Source organism: the organism of the source record quoted next, unplaced genomic scaffold (genome assembly GCF_019419815.1).
Source record: "Pyrus x bretschneideri cultivar Hongxiangsu unplaced genomic scaffold, Pyrus_bretschneideri_v1 Contig10, whole genome shotgun sequence".
In the NCBI taxonomy this organism is placed as follows: domain Eukaryota; kingdom Viridiplantae; phylum Streptophyta; class Magnoliopsida; order Rosales; family Rosaceae; genus Pyrus; species Pyrus x bretschneideri.
In genome coordinates, this window is record NW_025999391.1 from 3,574,404 (window position 1) to 3,595,355 (window position 20,952).

At 35.2% G+C, this 20,952-nt stretch overlaps 2 protein-coding genes across 22 annotated transcripts in view; both read left to right on the forward strand.

The window, feature by feature from the left end:
- The first annotated feature begins 10,035 nt into the window (after window positions 1-10,035).
- On the forward strand, window positions 10,036-15,298 carry LOC108867545. 11 transcript variants are annotated; one of them, XR_007251357.1, is made up of 7 exons: window positions 10,036-11,766; window positions 11,921-12,033; window positions 12,142-12,321; window positions 14,387-14,655; window positions 14,756-14,800; window positions 14,880-14,936; window positions 15,022-15,298. XR_007251357.1 is itself a non-coding variant. In XM_048565948.1 (3 exons), exons 1-3 carry the CDS (start codon window positions 11,709-11,711, stop codon window positions 12,291-12,293), a joined length of 327 nt encoding a protein of 108 aa, XP_048421905.1. In that variant the 5' UTR covers window positions 11,051-11,708; the 3' UTR covers window positions 12,294-12,324. The 11 variants fall into 11 exon arrangements, 1 of the variants encoding a protein (XP_048421905.1); XR_007251358.1 differs by having other exon boundaries at window positions 11,037-11,766; window positions 14,387-14,474; XR_007251360.1 differs by having other exon boundaries at window positions 11,040-11,766; window positions 14,387-14,474; window positions 14,616-14,655; window positions 14,880-15,298.
- A 1,147-nt stretch (window positions 15,299-16,445) lies between these two features.
- The window catches only part of LOC103926717 (TMV resistance protein N-like), a 45,660-nt gene continuing 41,153 nt past the window's right edge, over window positions 16,446-20,952 (forward strand). For 2 of the 11 annotated variants that reach the window (XR_007251351.1, XR_007251352.1), the window contains exons 1-3: window positions 16,446-16,848; window positions 16,949-17,052; window positions 17,256-17,324. Coding sequence is in view for 7 of the 11 variants with exons in the window: in XM_048565889.1 (XP_048421846.1) it covers window positions 19,654-20,291 (638 nt within the window). In the remaining 4 variants the exon portion in view is untranslated. Of the gene's footprint in view, window positions 16,849-16,948; window positions 17,456-19,600; window positions 20,292-20,952 lie in introns of those variants that run through there. The other 9 variants (XR_007251350.1, XM_048565889.1, XM_048565888.1 and 6 more) reach the window with 9 other exon arrangements.

Sequence of the window (20,952 nt, forward strand, 5' to 3'; positions counted from 1 at the left end):
TTACACCACTTCAAGTTTAAAATGGTATTAAGTGGGAAATTAGGCCATAAGTTACACCACTTCAAGTTTAAAATGGTATTAAGTGGGAAATTAGGCCATAAGTTACACCACTTCAATTTCAATATTGCATTAAGTGGGAAAATTAGGCAATGGTGCTTGGAAAGAAAAAAAATATTTTTGTGGTGGTGATTCATTCTCAAAGCCTATAAATAGGCTTCTCCATCAAGGTATCAAGCATCAAGGAATTCACAAATACATTTCTCTACTCCAAAATTGGGAGAGAATTCCCCAAATCCTTGAAGCTTTGAAACTCCAAAGCTCTCAAGCATCCAAATTCCCAAGAATTCCGAAGGATCAAGAAATCACTCTTCGTTCTTCGTCAAATCTTCCTTCAAGATCAAGCCCCAACGGCCCTTGAAGAAATCCACACAACCATTATTCAAGATCAAGCCCCGACGGCCCTTGAAGAAAGTGTTCATCATTCATCAACTGTTCATCCTTAGATCAAGCCCCGACGGCCCTTTGGATCAACAACTCATCCACAAACCCATACACCCATTCTTCAAGATCAAGCCCGACGGCCCTTGAAGAAAGTGTTCATCCGTTCATCCTAAGATTAAGCCCCAACGGCCCTTTGGATCAACAACCTCAACAAATCCACACATACAACCGTTCATCCAAGATCAAGCCCCGACGGCCCTTGGATCAAACTTCCATCAACCTTCAAGATCAAAGCCACGAAGGCCCTTGAAGAAACTTACAACTGTTCATCCAAGATCAAGCCTCGACGGCCCTTGGATCAACAAATCTACATCTTACGGAGATAGAATCAGAGGATCAAATTACAAAGAGATCGTAACCCCAAAATCATCAAACCAAAAAATATTATTTTGTACACGTTATTCTTGTTTCTTGTTTCAAGGAACTTTCGTGTTCACAGTGTACAAAATAATATTTTTTGTTTGATGATTTTGGGGTTACGATCTCTCTCAAATTTGGTCCTCTGATTCTATCTTCGTAGGGTGTAGGTTTGTGGATGAGTTGTTGATCCAAAGGGCCGTCGGGGCTTGATCTAAGGATGAACAGTTGATGAACGGATGAACACTTTCTTCAAGGGCCGTCGGGGCTTGATCTTGAATAATGGTTGTGTGGATTTCTTCAAGGGTTTTTGAGCTTGATCTTGAAGAACGGTTGGTTTTCTTCAAGGGCCGTCGAGGCTTGATCTTGAATGAACAGTTGGTTTTCTTCAAGGGCTTTTGGGCTTGATCTTGAAGAATAGATGTGTGGATTTGTTTGTTGATCCAAGGGGCCGTCGGGGCTTGATCTAAGGATGAACAGTTGATGAACGGATGAACACTTTCTTCAAGGGCCGTCGGGGCTTGATCTTGAATAATGGTTGTGTGGATTTCTTCAAGGGCTTTTGGGCTTGATCTTGAAGGTTGATGGATAAGCGGATCTTCAAGGGCTTTTGGGCTTAATCTTGAAGAACGATTGGATGTGTGGATTTGTTGAGGTTGTTGATCCAAAGGGCCGTTGGGGGCTTATGCTTAGGATGAACGGATGAACACTTTCTTCAAGGGCCGTCGGGGCTTGATCTTGAAAGAGGATTTAACGAAGAACGAAGAGAGCTTTCTTGATCCTTCGGAATTCTTGGGAATTTGGATGGTTGGAAGCTTTGGAGTTTCAAAGCTTCAAGGATTTGGGGAATTCCTCTTCTAATTTTGGAGTAGAGAAATGTATTTGTGAATTCCTTGATGCTTGATACCTTGATAGAGAAGCCTATTTATAGGCTTTGAGAATGAATCACCACCACAAAATATTTTTTTCTTTTCCAAGCACCATTGCCTAATTTTCCCACTTAATGCAATATTGAAATTGAAGTGGTGTAACTTATTGCCTAATTTCCCACTTAATACCATTTAAAACTTGAAGTGGTGTAATTTATGGCCTAATTTCCCACTTAATACCATTTTAAACTTGAAGTGGTGTAACTTATGGCCTAATTTCCCACTTAATACCATTTTAAACTTGAAGTGGTGTAACTTATGGCTTAATTTCCCACTTAACACCATTTTAAACTTGAAATGTGTATGCTTTGTCATTGCCCAAATGAGAAAAAACTTGCTTTGATCCGTAATGGATTGAAGTATGCTTGCCTTGTCATTGCCCAACATGAGAAGAAAAACTTGTTTTGATCCTCAATGGATTGAAATGTACTTGCCTTGTCATTGCCCAAAATGAGAAGAAAAACTTGTTTAATCCTTCAAGGGTATTTCTCCCTATTTTGTTGAGTCACACGCCACGTGTATAATTTGTACAACACGTGGCGTATGCCATGTATGCCTTGACCGTCAAAACTTTAATGCATTGGTGAACATTTGTTTTACTGAAATTTCGATGTCTACAATATTTTCTACAAAAAAAAAGGTGATACATTTTATATAATGGGTACATTTTACACGAAAGAGATGGTACTTACAAAAAAAAAAAAAAGGTAAATTTTACATATAATAAAGTGGTACATTTTTTTTAAACAAATGGTTACATTATTAATAAATTATGGGTACAAATAAAAGATAAAAAAAAATATGAGTACAAATAAAAGTGTGAAAAATATAGACACATAAAGAAATTAATATATGGGTTGTCACATCCCAGGACCGACTCCACCGTAGTGGGTCATCCATCATGGGAGTGCTCTCACGCGCTACTCACTTAACTTCGAAGTTCCGATGGAACCCGAAGCCAATGAGCTCCCAAAAGGCCTCGTGCTAGGTAGGGATGAGAATATACATACAAGGATCACTCCCTGGGCGATGTGGGATCTTACAATCCATCCCCCTTAGGGGCCCAACGTCCTCGTCGGCAGATCACGACCAAGGTTAGGCTCTGATACCAAATAGATTATAACATTCCACATTACTCAGGGGAGTGGATCCTGTAAGCCTTATATGTATATTCTCATCTCTACCTAGCACGAGGCCTTTTGGGAGCTCATTGGCTTTGGATTCCATCGGAATTCCAAAGTTAAGCGAGTTCGCACGAAAGCAATCCTATGATGGGTGACCTACTGGGAAGTTCTTATGTGAGTTCCTAGAAACAAAACCGTGAGGGCGTGGTTGGGCCCCAAAGCGGACAATATCATGCTATGGTGGTGTTGAGCCCGGGATGTGGTGGGGGCCTGGGCCGGGATATGACAATATCATGGAGAAGTTAACAGCGTCCCACTTCTATCTTAGTTGTCTTTATAAGTGTTTTGTTGTGTGTTATGTAAGTTACATATTTTATTGATAAGGATTCTGAGTTGTGATTTGATAATTGTTCTAGGCGCCAATCGTTCGTGACGCCTCTATGGTTGTGCTAGGGAGTTGTAGCGTGAACTCCAGGTGAGTGGGCTTTTGTTTTCAATATATATATGTATGCTTGGTATTTTTCCCAGAAAATGCTTTTAAATGGAATTATGTTTTGAAATGCCATGCCTCATGATTTATACTTAGATTATGAGTTAGTATAGTGTGCATATTGTCATTTGACACAGTCGACGCTTAGGTAAGTACCAGGTGAGTTGTAGATTGTTTATGTGAATTGATGATTATGTGAGATGTGTTAAGAGCTCATAAACCTGCACCCCCGGTGTTAGTGCTCCCGTCCGTGGTTAGGGCACAATCCTTCACGTGATGTTCACTTCTCGCACCATACGCTTACCTTGGATCCAAGTTAGGTGCATAGTCCTGTCGTGCAGACCACTATAGGTGATTCCGACTCGTAGGTGACCCACGATTATCCGCACAGTCTTCACGTGAGCGTAGCACTTGAGCGTATTTATTTACACCAAGTCCTGTTGTACAGGCCACTTTAGGTGGTTCCGACTCGTGTGCTAGTATAATTGTTGAGATGTGGATTTGAACCGTACAGGTCACGTTAGGTGACTCCGGCTAGATGGATGAGCTCTAGATTTAGCCGTACAAGTCACATTAGGTAACTCCGGCTAACATATCATTTGCATTGATTGATATCACCTGGCTTACATATTTAATGCTGAGATATTTGACATAGCATATATGTGGATTTTGCTAATTCGAGTATGGTTTCGATATATGTATATATTCTATTTTCTGGGAAATTATACAGGTTTTACGGCGAGGGGTTACTACCTTTGATAATTGAAATGGTTTTTAAAAAACTTTGTTTTTGCCCACTCACACTTTATATTTTGCGCCCCTCCAGGTTTTAATTGCTGAAAGTTCATATCGACGAGGATTCTTGGCAAATCTCATGATAGGTGGTTACTTTTGAGGGTATAGTTCTTATCCACTCGACTGTACTTACTTATGCTCTAATGTCACGTGTGAAGTGGGTTCGTTCCTGCTTACCAGCGCACTCTGATATTTAGGCACTTTTAGGTTTAAATTTATTCACATTTTTCCACATCATCACACTTTATGGCTTCGTCACCTCCTAGGTGTCGGCCAGCACAGCTCGATTTGGAGTCGGGATGTGTCATGGGTAGAAACTAAAATTGAATAGAAAATTAGCACAATTTAGAAAGAAAAAAAAAAGTTGCAAATTAAAATAGGTAAAACTAAAAATAAAAATATATGATACAAAATTTAGCCATCAATATAAATATATCAAATGTAACGTTTCTAATACTAAATGAACAATTTAGAAATAAAATTTAATTATCTTAATATGTAAAATATTTTATTATTTAAATAATTAATGATGTTTATTAAAACCAAATGACTTTAATTCAAAATTTTAAAAAATTAAGATTTTAATTAATAGAATAAAAAAAATGAGAATCTAATTTCTTCTTTTATTTTTATATTTTAGTTTTAGGGTTGTTAGGCGAGTTAACAGATTTTAAAGAGAAGTGAGTGGTAAACAGGCGTCAAAATATAAGAGAGGCCACATACAGTTTTGAATGCAGAAGATTCGAACTTAAAAGGAAGTTGAGGTGAGCAGGTATGGGGATAATAAAAGAACCGCGCTTTGGACTAAAAAAAAAAAGAAACGAGAAACGCGCTAGGAAGTAGGTTTGGTCACTTCTCTCTCTTAAACACTAGTGTTTGTACCTGACCCCACCATCCACCACATTTTCAAATTTTAATACTAAAGTTTGAAACTTCTCCTTTTTCATATTTTTCATTATGATCGAAATACAAATAATATATCACGTATTTTTATATAAATGATAAGAAATTTTATTTTTTAAATTATTAATTTTTTAACATACATATCTTACAATTTATATGATAACAATATTATATCGTGCACTGATGACACTGAAGATCTCTCACATCCCATCCACTCTCATTGATTGCACAGTTATCTCAATCCCTCCCAGCTTACAGAAAAATCGTCTCCAAAATCTAAAACTTTATTTCTTTTATTTGGCCGTGTAAGGAGGTCCCATCGCATGTGTCCATTTTACGACCGTTTACCATTGTCCTCCACTAGCACTAGCATTCTGGCAAACTTCCTCCATCAGGAGGAAATTCCACCTCTCTCTTTTTGGTCCTCCACTAGGGATATACTATAACCTTTCTTCCGTTTGAACGCAGTTTGTTTGTGCGCTGAAAGCGTGCGCAATTTTGTCTTTATATTTTTTATTGTTTAATCTCTGATGACTTTCTTGGAACATGCGTACATTTTATTGAAAGACGCTTTACAGAAAATGTTTTTCTTTTAATCAAGAAAACTTTTATCGTGAATGAGAGGAAACTTTTGTATGGTAGATTATATATTTTTATATAAGTGATCAAAAATTTTATTTTTTAGTTATTAATTTTTTAATATATATATATCTTATTATTTATATATTGATACTTGATGCATCATCTCATATGTCGATCATATGAAAAATCTCGTGAATGAGACGTCCTCTCTCCCTCTCTCCCTCTCTCTCTCTCTCTCTCTCTCTCTCTCTCTACACTACGTACTTTGATAGCTGAGAGAGCTCAGACATAGGGAAAGGAGCTGTCATTTTCCACTACACATGGTGGAGAATACACAATGATGACTAACAATAGAAAAACATTTGACAGTGATATGCACATGGGGGCACATGGGACGATGCCGCTTCTCTTCACTGGTTTGCAGGTTTCACTAGTGAATAGGATTTTCTTTTTTTCATATTTCTATTTTTTTCTCTCTTTTTCTCAAGCAGAGAAGAGAAAAGGAAAGAGAGATTAGAGGGGAAATAATCATCCTCCTTAACTAGTATAATAATATGCAAAAAATTTTAACATGCCTTTGCTTTTGTTTACAAAATTGGATTCTCTCCGTGGCAAAGCCTTGGGATCCTCCTGATCCAATAACACAGACCGTTAAATTTTGATCCAACGACTACAAGTATTATAACTTTAGAGAGATCTCCTGTTTATAGTTGTTGAATCAAAATCTAATGGCCCGTATTAATAGATCAGGAGGATCCCAAAGCTTTACCTCGGAGATGATCCAATTCCTTTGTTTACAACAAGTGTATCTCATTGTGCTAGAATTGTGATCCAAAACTGATGCATTCCGTAGACAAGGACAGGCCTGGTTGCACCCTATCATCTTTAATTTGATGATATTTGTTTTCACCCACACACACATATGTATGCTTTGATTTCTTCTGATATTTGTATAATAATTAATTAAACTTGTGGTTATGTGGTTTTGGCTTAGTGAGATATATGAGGAGTGATGAAAGAGCTACATGCGTTGTATGTACAAAAGAAGATGTTTTTATCAACACGTCTTCGAAACAATTCAAGTTTGCATTTCAAAGTTTGAGGACTAGTGTGAGTATGTTCAAACACATATTTTAGGTTTGTAATGAATTATTGGCCTTACCACATTGATCATATATATATATTTGTTTTATAAATGATAATACAAAATATTATTTGAACAATGCTCGGTGGAATTTTTACTAAAAAGCATTCATTTTTTTTACCACAACTCCCATTGGAAATGTCTTTTTTTTTTTTTTTTCTCTTTTTTGATAAGGTGTTTTAATGATAACCCTATTGTATAGAAAATAATATTTGCGACATACTAGAGTAGTATTTTAGGGTCGAAAATTTTAATTGCGACGATTGTGCACTCTAGCAAATATAGATTATTTTGTTTGAATTTTTTTTTTTTTTGACACAATTGTTTGGTCGGGACATCATCGCAAAAAACATATATTGTCTTTTGGAAAGTAATTATAACTGCCATATAAGTATTTACGACCACATTTTCATGTCAAAAATAAAATAATTTTGCTATTTCAAAAATTCATTTTTGACGACAAGTTTTTTGTGCCGATAATAAAGTATTTTCGACATCTAATCTGATAAAAAAAGTATTTTCAATAGAACAATTTCCAACATTCATTAAAATGTCTTTTCCTGACGACATTTGACCCTCCAAAATCTAAAGCTTTATTTCATTTATTTTTGGCCGTGTCTAAGGGCGCAGAGGGAGGTCCCATCCCATGTGTCCATTTTTGACCATTTACCATTGTCCTCCACTAGCACTAGCATTCTAGCAAACTTCCTCCATCAGGAGGAAATTGCACCTCTCTCTCTCTCTCTCTCTCTCTCTCTCTCTCTCTTTTAGGTCCTTAGGGAAATACTATAACCTTTCTTCCGTTTGAACGCAGTTTGTTTCTGCGCTGAAAGCGTGCGCAATTTTGTCTTTATATTTATTATTGTTTAATCTCTGATGACTTTCTTGGGACATGCGTACATTTTATTGAAAGATGCTTTACAGAAAATGCTTTTCTTTTAATTAAGCATATTTAATTTTCAATTTTTGTCCTCCATGAAGCCTTTGTAAGTTTGTGCACAGACTACAATTTCAATTTTTCTGTACTATACTCTAATCTAGTCTCAGCTGCGACTCTAGTTCAGATTCTCTTTCTGCTCTCTGATCCAAGAAATAGACAGATGGAGTTGATTGGGTTCATTCAAGTTTGCAGAGAGGTTCTTGATTGAAATTGTAGTGAAGAAAAACTGAGTGTGGGTGTTGATTGCAGAGCTTCGGAGTCGGAAATTAGTCGGGGAAGAAGAAGGGAGAGAGAGGGAGGGAGTTTTTGGGGGGGGGGGGGGGGTGCGGCGGAGAGATCTGGTGAACAAAAGAGATTATTTTAGTTATTTTTTATTTTAAGTTTGATTCTTCTTATCCGGTATAATACTAAACACAATATAAATAATACGATCATTAGTTTGATATTGCATTAAATGTTTGATTAATTTAGTCAGTACTATCCGATAATTATTTATTTCATCCGATAGAAATAATCAATACAGTCCAAGCTACCAAACAAGCAATAGTTTTTAAAATTTGTGCCAAGTAAATGGTTTGATTCATTGTGGGAGGCTTGGAGCGCAGTGAAAGCGCCAGGGGAGCGGCATGAGGTAACGAAGAAACGCATGGTGAAAGCGTGAGGAAAGCGGTATGAGATAATAAAAAATAAAAAAAAAGGTGCTTGGGAGAGTAGCGGTTCGTCACTTTTCCTTTTCCCGTGAATGAGAAGTCCTCTCTCTCTCCCTCTCTCTCTCTACACTACATACTTTGATAGCTGAGAGAGCTCAGACATAGGGAAAGGAGCTGTCAGTTTCCAAGAAAAGAGCTGTCATTGTCCACTACACATAGTGGAGAATACACAATGATGACAAACAGTAGAAAAACATTTGACAGTAATATATGCACATGGGTGCACATGGGACGATGCCGCTTCTCTTCACTGGTTTTCAGGTTTCACTAGTGAAGTAGGATTTTCTCTTTTCATATTTATATTTTTTTTCTCTCTTTTTCTATAGTATTTTATTTTTTGTCTTATTATTTTTATAAAAAATTAATATAAGATGTTAACTTGATTTAATCATAACGATTCAAGTAGAGGGAAGGAAAAGAAAAAGAGATTAGGAGGAGAAAGAATCCTCCTCCCTCACTAGGACAATAATATGCAAAAAAATTTAACATGCCTTTGCTTTTGTTTACGGAATTGGATTCTCTTCGCAGCAAAACCTCGGAATTCTCCTGCTCCAATAACACAGGCCGTTGGATTTTGATCCAACGACTACAAGTATTATAACTTTAGAGAGGTTATAACTTTAGGATTAAAATCTAATAGCCCATGTTATTGGATCAAGAGGATCCCGAGACTTTGCCTCGGAGGTGATCCAATTCCTTTGTTTACAACAAGCGTATCTCATTGTGCTAGAATTGTGATCCAAAACTGAAGCATTCCATAGACAAGGACGGGCCTGGTTGCACCCTATCATCTTTAATCTGATGATATTTGTTTTCACCCATACACACATATGTATGCTTTGATTTCTTCTGATATTTGTATAATAATTAATTAAACTTGTGGTTATGTGGTTTTGGCTTAGTGAGATATAGGAGGAGTGATGAAGGAGCTACATGCGTTGTATGTACAAAAGAAGATGTTTTTATCAACACGTCTTCAAAACAATTCAAGTTTGCATTTCAGAGTTTGAGGACTAGTGTTAGTATGTTCAAACACATATATTAGGTTTGTAATGAATGTATTGACCTTACCACATTGATCTTATATATATTTGTTTTATTAATGATAAGACAAAATATTATTTGAACAATGCTCAGTGGAATTTTTACTAGAAATCATTAATTTTTTACCACAATTCCCATTGGAAATGCCTTTTTTTATTATTTTTTTATCTTTTTCGATAAGCTGTCTTAATGATAACCCTATTGTACAGAAAATAATATTTCCACTGGAGTAGTATTTTAGGGTCAAAAATTGTAATTGCGATTGTGCACTCTAGCAAATATAGATTATTTTGTTTGAAATTTTTTTTTTTTGACACAATTGTTTGGTCGGGACATCATCGCAAAAAACATATGTTGTCTTTTGGAAAGTAATTATGACTACTATATAAGTATTTGCGACCACATTTCCATGTCAGAAATAAAATAATTTTGCTATTTTGAAAATCCATTTTTGACGACAAGTTTTGTGTGTCGATAATAAAGTATTTTCGACGTCTATTCTGAAGAAAAAAAAAGTATTTTCAATGGGACAATTTCCGACACCCATCAAAATGTCTCTTCCGACGACATTTGACCCTCACTAATGACAATTCGTTTTGTAATAGTTTAACGAAAGGTAGGATCAAGGTCAAATAGTTCACAAGCTGCTAGGGTTTGGCACCGTTTGAACATTACTCCGGGGATTCAAAGGTTGAGATCACATATCAGATTAGTAGAAAAGATGAAAATATGCACCTGTTCTGTCCATCATTAACTCCGTTGTAAACACTGTTAAATCACCTACGAAAGACTTATAAAAAAAAGAAACATGAAGAACTTTCGATCCCTCTCTCTGTCAATTATCTTTCCCCCTCTCTTCTGTGTCTGTGTCTCTTTTGCTTCCTTCTCTTAAATCCCTTCAATTCCTTCCCCAATTTCACAAAGTGCCATGGCTGAATCACTGAAGCTTCTAAATCACGTGTCACGCATGTACTCGTGAGAGAGGCCTTTTCCCTTGTATCTTTGACTGGGACCTTTGTCAACCCATTGTCGCGGTTGGTGATGCCGGTGATGAGGGGGATACGGTGTTTCGGTGTCTCGTTAGCAAAGTCGTTAGGGATTAAGGATATTTAATGTGAAGTGGGTTTCGCCTAAAATACAGGAGTTCAAAATGCAGAGTTCAAATTGGAAGGGTAAGAGAGAAAGAAGGAGGAGAGCGATGGTTGTGGTGCGATGGTGGTGATCTCGTTTCAAGTTCCAAATTTATTTTTATTTTGGATAATTTTAAATCCGATCCCTATTTATCAACGTTCTTTGATTAAAACTTTGTTGTTTGGTTTTTTATTGAAATCCTTGAAATTAATGCAACAATATATTTCTACGTAGCTTATTATAATTTTTAAATTAAAAATTAATATTTATAGTTATTTATATTAATAAGATTTTAAATAAAATATTTAAAAAAATTATACTTAAATAAAACCTATGATTTGTTGTTATTTATATTAATAATATTTTACATACAAAAAATTGGTAATTTTATACAATACATTTTACATACAAAAAGTTAGTACATTTTACAAGGAAAAAAGGTGATACATTTTATATATTGGGTACATCTCTAACATTAGAAAGCTAGAAGTCAAGTTTGGTGTCTCAAGACTTCACCAAAAATTTTTAGACTAAAAAGCCCCCCAAACAAAAAAAATTACAACTACCAACATAAAAAAATGTTATAATCTGCAAGGGCATTTTGGGACAAAAAAGTATCAGATAATTAAAGGAAAAAAGATAAAATAAATAGATAAAAGATAAAAATCTGCGACTTCATAGGAGAGAAAAAGAACGTGGTGTTGTTTGAAACTGCTCTGAGCAGTTGTGTTTGGTTTATCTCTTTCTTCGGTCACGCAAAAACTGATTCGTCGGTTTCTTAGGTATTTTTCTTCACTTTTTTCTCTCTTCTTTGGTATTTTTGGTGTTTAATTTTTTTTTCTCTATCATGTGCTTTAATTTTAGCTTCCAAGGAACTATTGGTTATGTTAATCCAATTTTTCCATTGTTCTGTTTTCATAAACTCGATGGCTGAGAAAGCCAATGGGGTGGTGGACCAGAAGCCGACCAGCAACAGGTGGTGAGGCCCTATCCTTTCCACGAAATCGAGCTCAAATGGCAGTGTCATTGGGAGGAAATCGGACTTTTTCGAACCCCAGATGAAATTGATACCTCGAAGCCCAAATACTATCTTCTTGATATGTTCCCTTATCCCAGGTAAACTCTATCCCTTTTTTATTTATTTATTTTAAATTGCAAATGCAAGTGATTGTTTATGTAGAAAATATGAAGACCCAGTTTTATTAAAAAAGTGAATGTTTGAGCAATTGCAACTGAGAAACTTAAACTTTATTAATTCATATGCCTTAAGGAAATACCAGGGCGAGGGTTCTATGCGTTGTTCCGGCGGATGAGGATGCCTTCTGAAAATTCCAGTGCGAGGTTACTATGTTCTGTTCCCATGGATAAGCAGGCAATGCAAAGGTACGATTTAATTGGTGAGTACTTCAATCATCATCTAAATTTTCTGAAGGTCATTTTTGAATTGGTGAGTACTTCAATCACCATCCTCATTTTCTTCTTTCTTTGCAGAATTACGAACAATGATGGGGCCTCTAGAGAGTAACTGCAGGCTCTGCAAAAGTTTGAATCGCTTTGTTGGTGATTCCATTACGTGCACACACTCTTATTCCAACAAACACTGCAAAGGACAAAAGAAACAGAAAAATCTGCCCCTTCAGTAATGCAAAAAAAAAAAAAAAAAATGACAAGGTAGACTATTTGACTGAAAGTTCAAAATTTTTTTAAACCTATTTGACTATTTGTGAAATTTTTACTTTCCGGAGTCTGTTTCATGTTTATGAGTGTTAACCGAAATGGTTTTTGCATCCATGATGATGGCATATGGCGTGTAATGTACTTTGTTGGTCTGATGAGAAAGGTTTCATTTGATGCCAACATTATAGTTCCTCTACCCTAACATCTTTCCAAATGTTATTGATCAAAAAACTAGGACAAAATGGTAAAAAAATCATAACCGAACAAAAAAACTGCATTGCAAAAGAAAAAAATTCAAAAAAATTAAAAAAAAAAAAACATTATAGTTATCCTCTAAAATTTAGCAGTATTGCGGTTTAGACAATAAACAAAGAAAAAAGTGCGTCCAGTTCCTCATTTTCTTTTAAGACCCTAAAATACAACAATTTAATTAAAAACAAAAATCAGCACTTTAATAAAAACAAATCAATTTAAAAATAAAGTCAAGAACATCGTTTTAGGAAAGAAATATTAAAAAATAAAGTAAAAAAAAGGCCACATGGTGAATAATTGCTCTCCATTTTAGGAGAGAGATATTAAACAGAAAAATTCAAATTTGTTATATTGGAAAAAAATAAAACAAAATAAAACAATAAGAACGGAATAACTTCTCCTCCATTTTAGGAGAAAATATTAATATCTATGTTAAAAATAATATCTAATAATTATACTAATATCTGCATGTGGTCCGACTAATTTAGATGGATTATGATGTCAACTAATTTCTATCCATTTTAGGAGGAGATAAAAAATCATGATAATTATCCTCTAAAAGTTAGCAGTTATGGAGAGGAGAGAGATAAATGATAAGGGCAACAAAAACAAATTAAAAAAATAAAGTCGAGAACATCATTTTAGGAGATAAATATTAAAAAATAAAGTTAATAAAAAAGGCTACATGGTGAATAACTGCTCTCCATTTTAGGAGAGAGATATTAAACAGAAAAATTCAAATTTGTTATATTGGTAAGAAAAAAAAACAAATAAAACAACAAGAACGGAATAACTTCTCCTCCATTTTAGGAGAAAATATTAATGTCTATATCAAAAAAATATCTAATAAATTATACTAATATCTGCATGTGCTCCACAATTAAACGGATTAGGATGTCTCCAACAAATTTCTATCCATTTTAGGAGGAGATACTAATATCTTATAAAATTATATATAGATAAAAAAATAAATAAACGAAACAAAAGTGGGAGAAAGAAAGGGGCAGAGGTTGCCGTGGGTTTTCAAAAAACCGTGAAGCTGCCCACTACAAGTGCTAACTTCCCAGTTTGTATAATCCTATTTTTTCCGTTCCTACTCATTTTCCTATATCCAAATTCAAATGTTCTAATTTTCCCCTCAGTTATGCAACTGCTATCAATAGTTGTTGCTTGGTTTTACAAACTCTCACACTCCAACGTGGGATAAAATGGGTATTAAGCAATGCCCCGAGTCATCATTCTTCTTTATTTCAATTTTTTCGCTTTTTTGCTTTGCCATTCTTCTCCCACTCCATCTCCCCAGGTATAAAAAGGAAATTAATTTAGGTGTAAGCTTCTTTTTTTCACTTCTTTTTCCTGCATGGTTGTACTCATTTTACACATTTTCATGTACACATAATATGTAATTGTATGAATTCCCAGGTTTAGCTTCATATGGGGTCTTTTTTAACTTCTTCCTTTGAAATCTTCATTGTGCATTTTTTTAAATTTTGGTCAGATTATGAGTTTCAATTTTGATTATCTAATGTGCTATGGTAAATTTAAAAATTATTTGTTTTCATTCTTAGGATATTTACAAGAATACCCACAAAAAATGAAGAAGGAACTACCTATTGATAAGATCCCAAACATACATGTCTCTATTTTTACACCTGGTTGGGAGATATCTGTCGGAGTAAAAACTACTGATTTAAGCCAACTGATTCTCAAGGAGTGGAAAAAGAAGAAGCATGAGTAGTATATATCCTAAATTCTACACTAAATTTGTTACAAGAAATCTAACATCATATATACCTTTAATATATAGGTGGCGCATGAAAAAGGCTGTAGAAGAATTAAAACCTTCAACAACTCCTCAAATCATACTTTATTTGGAATAAGGTCCAACAAATTAGGTACAACACAATTTCTTACCCATTTATTTTTAATGGCATTCTCTATATCATTCTACAAATTAATTATCTCAAATTATAAAATAAAAAAAATTCTACAAATTAATTATTTCAAATTAAAAAAAAAACAATTTATGGGTGTAGGAAAAATATTAATAGTGACCAAACAACTTTTCTAAATACGGTAAGCCTTCTCTTATTTTCATACGAAAGTATACTATAAATTCAAATTGCATTCAATTTTCAAATAGAAATAAAATTGCATTTTTTGTCTGTTTTATAAGCATCACACCCGTCTCAAAGTACAAAGGTTGAAGTACAAGATTAAGGTAATATTTCTTACTATTTAATTTTGTAAATATGATTACAGTTTGTTACCTCAAACTTGACAAATTATTCATCTTTTAGTATTCTACAAGTAACTGGAGTAAAAGTATTGCCATGAGAAAATTGTCAAACTTAAAGGTATTTAGGTTAAGTTGCTTACAATCTTTGTAGTGGAGATTGTGCATTATAGTTAGACTTCTTATTTTATCATCATTGCTTGCAGATTAACCATAAAAATCTAAAGCATCAAGTGCAATGGCAAGCATGGCTTTGATTTCACATGTAGGCGCTATGTTTACATATGTACATGAAGTCCATATTTTGCTTTGCTTCATATATTAGGAGTTCATCCCTAGCTAGCCTATAACTTTGACTGAAAACTTATGAATCTGAAACATTTTGATTTAAGGACATTAAGTGTTGTCAGTATGTATTTAGAAATGAAATTACATGTCATATTTTCAGATTTTTTTTTAAATAGTATATGTTTTCCCATTTTATCTTTGTTGTTGGTTTAAAGGAAAAATAGTAAAAATTGTATGAGAGATTAATCACATATGTGCACATTGGATGGAATATATGCTCCTAAATTCTTCAACGAACGCGGCAATATGACAATATGGCATGCTATAACACCATTATCACTTTGGAATAATGGGATGATTGTACGGTAACACCACTATCTCATCAATCTTTCTTCAACTCAAGCAATTGGAACTACGTAGCCTGGCTCATACTCTAATGTTGAACATCTCAGTCCCAACCCAAAATGGCACACCCATTATTATGTACTCACTCCTCTAACCGCATCAACTATCCCATTCACACAGCCATTGAACAGATAATCTGCCACCTGCTCGAATGACGCCACTAATAACATAAAAATGTCGTTGTGCACCTTTTTAATACAACCACTAATCCTCATGCTACAAAATATATTGATCGGTTCATATTTTATATACAGCATTAAATAATTAAGCATATTTTTTTTAGATACGAAAGTTAAAGGAACCTAACTCTTGATCTTCTTCTGTACAATATATAAGGGTAAAACGGTACTGATGGATATAACAGAATTCTAACTACACTGAGTAACTTAATTACCAAAGTCATAATAATGATCAAGCATAGCTCAGTTTGTGAAATCAATTTCTATTAGTCAAAAAAAAAAAAAAAAAGAGCTGGAATGGTTAGTGTGCAATTCATAAATTTCATTTTTTGTGTACAATGGGTGGGTGCAAAAAGACTAAGTTAGATGATTGAACATAATAAAATAACGGGTACATTTTACACAAAAGAGAAGGTATATGACCACCCATCCTTATTTTGTTGTATTTTATATTTTTATAGAACATTTTTCGAATATTTTTTCGTCTTTAGTGATCTTTATTTAAAATTCAGAGAGGACCCACACGTTTTCTCCCTTTCTTTTCCGCGTGACCTCTTTCTTTCCTTTCTCTTTCCTTTTTCTTCTCAATTATTAATTTATTTTCTCTCTCGATCTCTCTCTCAATTATTTTCTGTCTCGATCTCGGAGGGAACCCACACGTTTTCTGCTTTTCTTTTCCGCGTGGCCTCTCTCTTTCCTTTTTCTTCTCAATTATTTTCTGTCTTGATCTATCTCAATTATTTTCCACATCTCTCTCCTTCACACACACTCTATCTCATCTTCTCCCTCAAACCGATGCTCTCACTTCTCCTCTGCAACCTAAGACAAATCACCAAAGTCGACGAACCGACGTTCAAATTACCACCATTGTACTCCTTTCATCCTTACGAACTCAACCATATAAACGGAATCAAGAACAAGTGAGTTTTGGACGTCGAACTCGGAAGCTCCGACTCGGTTCGAAATTTTCCCGACGAATTTCCGGGCGAGTTACAGGGTTTTAGAAGGTTTAGAAGTCACCACACAACTCCCCAAGGTCCCTAGTACAAGTTTGAAGACAAGCTAATGTGAAAAAGCACGAGTTCGATAAATTAAAGTTTGTGCCGTGAGCTTCCAAGCCATTTTCAATCAATTTTCATCCACTGTTTGCAATTTTAAAAGGTATAAACTTGTTCTACTCTTCATAAGCTTCAATTCCATATAAGGTACGTCGAAAATGGTTGAGAAATGAGCAAGATATGAATTTTTGAAAATTTTTCAGTTTTCCAGCGGACAGCAAAGGAGGGTGGTGACGGTGCTGGAGGTTAACCGGTGAAGAAGACTGAATATTCCGTTAAGTTAACGGAATATTCTGACGCGGTTAAGGTAATTGATGTCGTTGCTATTAATAAAATATTCCGTTGACGGCGCGTGACCTTGGTGGCGAGTGGTTGACACGTATGGATCTGTGACGTCGTGTAAAATGTTTTCGTATATTTAAACTCCCAGTTTGAGCAAAATATAAAGGGTTTTTCCTAGTATTTTGTATACGTTAATTAATTAGTTATTAAAGTTAATTCTTTTTATAGGAATTAATTATTCTAGTGACGTACAAGGTTAAACAAGAGGCAAGAAGGCTACGATCCGATTATATATTTGTGAGTGGGCATTTGTTTTTATATATTATATATAAAGTTCTATAGGTTTCACATATGCTTTTAAGAATTAATATTATGCCTATTATACCATGATTTAATTCGATTAAATGTGATATTATATGATTGAGATATAGGAATTGTCATGGCAAAATCACATGTATGTTACTGCTCAAGCATGCTACAAAGGTGTATGTACTAGCCCCAGGGCCATGGCTAGTTTACATAGCACCGTTCACTCATTAAATGGTTACGTCACCTTGGGATGTCGGTCATCATTATTCCGTCGGGTGTGTCATGGTACTTACAAAAAAAAATAGGTACAATTTATATATAATAAAGTAGTACATTTTAAAAGACAAATGGGTACATTATTAATAAATTATGGATACAAATAAAAGGTCAAAAAATATGAGTACAAATAAAATTTGAAAAATATGAACATAAAAAGAAATTAATATATAAGTACAAACTAAAACTGAATAGAAAATTGGCATAATTTAAAAAAAGGGTTGCAAATTAAAATGAGTACAAACTAAAAATAAAAATATATGATACAAAATTTAACCATAAATATAAATATATCAAATGTATCATTTGTAACATTAATAAATGAATAATTTAGAAATAAAATTTAATTATCTTGATATGTAAAATATTTTATTATTGAGATAATTAATGATGTTTATTAAAATCAAGAGATCTTGATTAAAAATTAAAAAGAAATAAGATTTTAATTAATGAAGTTGAAAAAAAAAGAGATGGAAACTTAATTTATTTTTATATTTTTATATTTTATTTTTAGTGTTTTTAGGTGGGTTAACGGAGTTTAAAGGGAAGTTAGTGGTAAACAGGCGTCAAAATATGAGAGAGGCCACGTAATGCAAAAGATTTGAACTCGAATGGAAGGTGAGCGAGGTGAGTAGATATGGGATAATAAAAGAAACGCGCTTGTTTAATCTCTGATCACTTTCTTGGAACATGCGTACATTTTATTAAAAGTTTGAAACTCCACCCTCCCACGGTTGTGGGACCCACCGCACCCACTCACATCCCACCACCATCTCAATCCCTCCCAGCTTTTAACGGAGAAATCGTCTCCAAAATATAAACCTTTAGGGGGCGTTTGTTTGCCCTCACTAAGTTGGACTGGACTAGCTATTAGTCCAATACTGTATTTGTTCCATGCTGGGACTAATATTAATGAGACTAAAGGGGACTAGCATGGACAAAACCCTTCATTAAGAGGTCTTAGCGAGACCCCCCAATAACCATAGGACTAGCTAAGACTATCTTTTCTTTCTCGTTCTCGTCATGCTCAATGACCACTCTCGACAGACTCCTCGTCATCTCCGGTCACCTAAATCAATCATTAACTTTCCGACTCTCTTTCAGATCCATTTCACAACCAACTTTCATATAAAATATACCAAATTAAAGCTGGGAGTGACAAGATTACTATTTTACCTGAATCGAGGCCAAAATGTGGTCGAATGTGGCTGGAAAATGGCCTGGAAGTCTCGGCTTGTTTGGGCTTCTTCAAATCCATGATAGATTTGAGCATTCAAAGCTAAGATCTCGGTCCCGGGTTTAGGGTTTAGGGATGGTGATGAATTTTTCGACAGTGCTAACTTCATCCAATTTAACGAGGAAATGGTAGGAAAAAATGAAGAAAAAGATAAGATCATAATAAAATATTAATAATTTATATATTAAATAATATAATATTATAATTTGTTATTAACCAGCTTCTTAGTCCAATATTGCACCAAACGCTTCACTAAGTTAGTCCAGTTTAGTCTAGTCTAAGCCAGTCCAGCTTAGTCCTTGAAGCTAATCTAGTCCGAGATAGTCTGGCGTAACAAACGCCCCCTTATTTCTTTTATTTGGCCGTGTCTAAGGGCGCAGAGGGAGGTCCCATCCTTTATGACCATTTACCGTTGTCCTCCACTAGCACTAGCAGCAGGAGGAAATTCCACCTCTCTCTCTCTCTTTTAGGTCCTCCACTAGGGATATACTATAACCTTTCTTCCGTTTGAACGCAGTTTGTTTCTGCGCTGAAAGCTTTCGCAATTTCGTCTTTATGTTTTTTTATTGTTTAATCTCTAATGACTTTCTTGGAACGTGCGTACATTTTATTGAAAGATGTTTTACAGAAAATGCTTTTCTTTTAATTAAGCATATTTAATTTTCAATTTTTGTCCTCCATGGAGCCTTTGTAAGTTTGTGCACAGACTACAATTTCAATTTTTCTGTAGTAAACTCTAACCTAGTCTCAGCTGCGACTCTAGTTCAGATTCTCTTTCTGCTCTCTGATCCAAGAAATTGAGAGATGGAGTTGATTGCGTTCATTCAAGTTTTCAACATCATCGGCATCGTAATCGGCATCGGGACTCTGTTCTACATGTGCTGCAGGTCTTTGACATTTTCTTCTTCTTCCTCTTCTGCTGTTGATTCTGCTGTAGCTGATTGTGCTGCTGTTGCTGATGACGAGGATGCTGATATCCCCCCACGTCGAGAAAAGTATGATGTGTTTATCAGTTTCAGAGGTGACGACACCCGCCTTGGTTTTACCAGCCATCTTCATGCTGCCCTACATCAGAAGAAAATTGAAACATACATCGATAACAGACTTCAGAGTGGAGAAGAAATCGGTCCTGCCCTTCGACAGGCAATCGAGAAATCCACGATTTCGGTGATCATTTTCTCTCAAAACTATGCTTCTTCCACATGGTGTTTAGATGAACTCGTGCATTTACTCGAGTGCAAGAAAAGATATGGCCAGATGGTTATACCCGTATTCTACGACATCAACCCATCTCATGTACGAAAACAACACGGGAGTTATGCAGATGCATTTGCTCAACTTGAAAAACGTTTCGAGAACAGTATCCACAAGGTGCACAAGTGGAGGGATGCTTTGACGACTGCGGCCAATCTATCTGGGTTTGATTATTCAAACAAATCCGGGTAACTAACTCATCCTTTTAACTTGTATAAAATTATAAATTTTCTTTAAACTTGTGACGATTTGATTTGTGCTAAGATTCGGTAAACCGTATTTAAGACTAACTATTGCTTTTCTACCTAATCATATATATATATATCTACATGCCAGGACTGAGGCAGATCTAATTCAAAAGGTTGTCGATCATATTTGGATACAACTGTGTCGCGAATCATCCTGCGATTTAAATGGGCTTGTTGGAATTGAAAGCCGCATCAAGCAGATCGAATTGCTGTTGGGCATTCATTCACAGGACGCTTGCATCACTGTCGGTATTTGGGGCATGGGTGGTATTGGAAAGACCACCCTTGCCGAGGCTGTATTTCACAAACACTCTTCTAAATTCGAAGCTTCTTGTTTTCTTAAGAATGTTACGGAGAACTCAGAACAAGCAGGTGGACTAGATCGCTTGGAAAAAACACTTCTTAAGGAGATATTAAGGGAAGAAGTTCTGCCCATAGGATCAACTTTGGTTCGAGAAAGGCTCAGCCGCACAAGGGTCCTCATTGTTCTTGATGATGTGAGTAGTTCAATGCAAATGGAACGTTTAGCTGGCGATCGTCTTCGGTATGGCACTGGAAGTAGAATCATTATCACGACTAGAGATAGGAGCACACTTGGGCA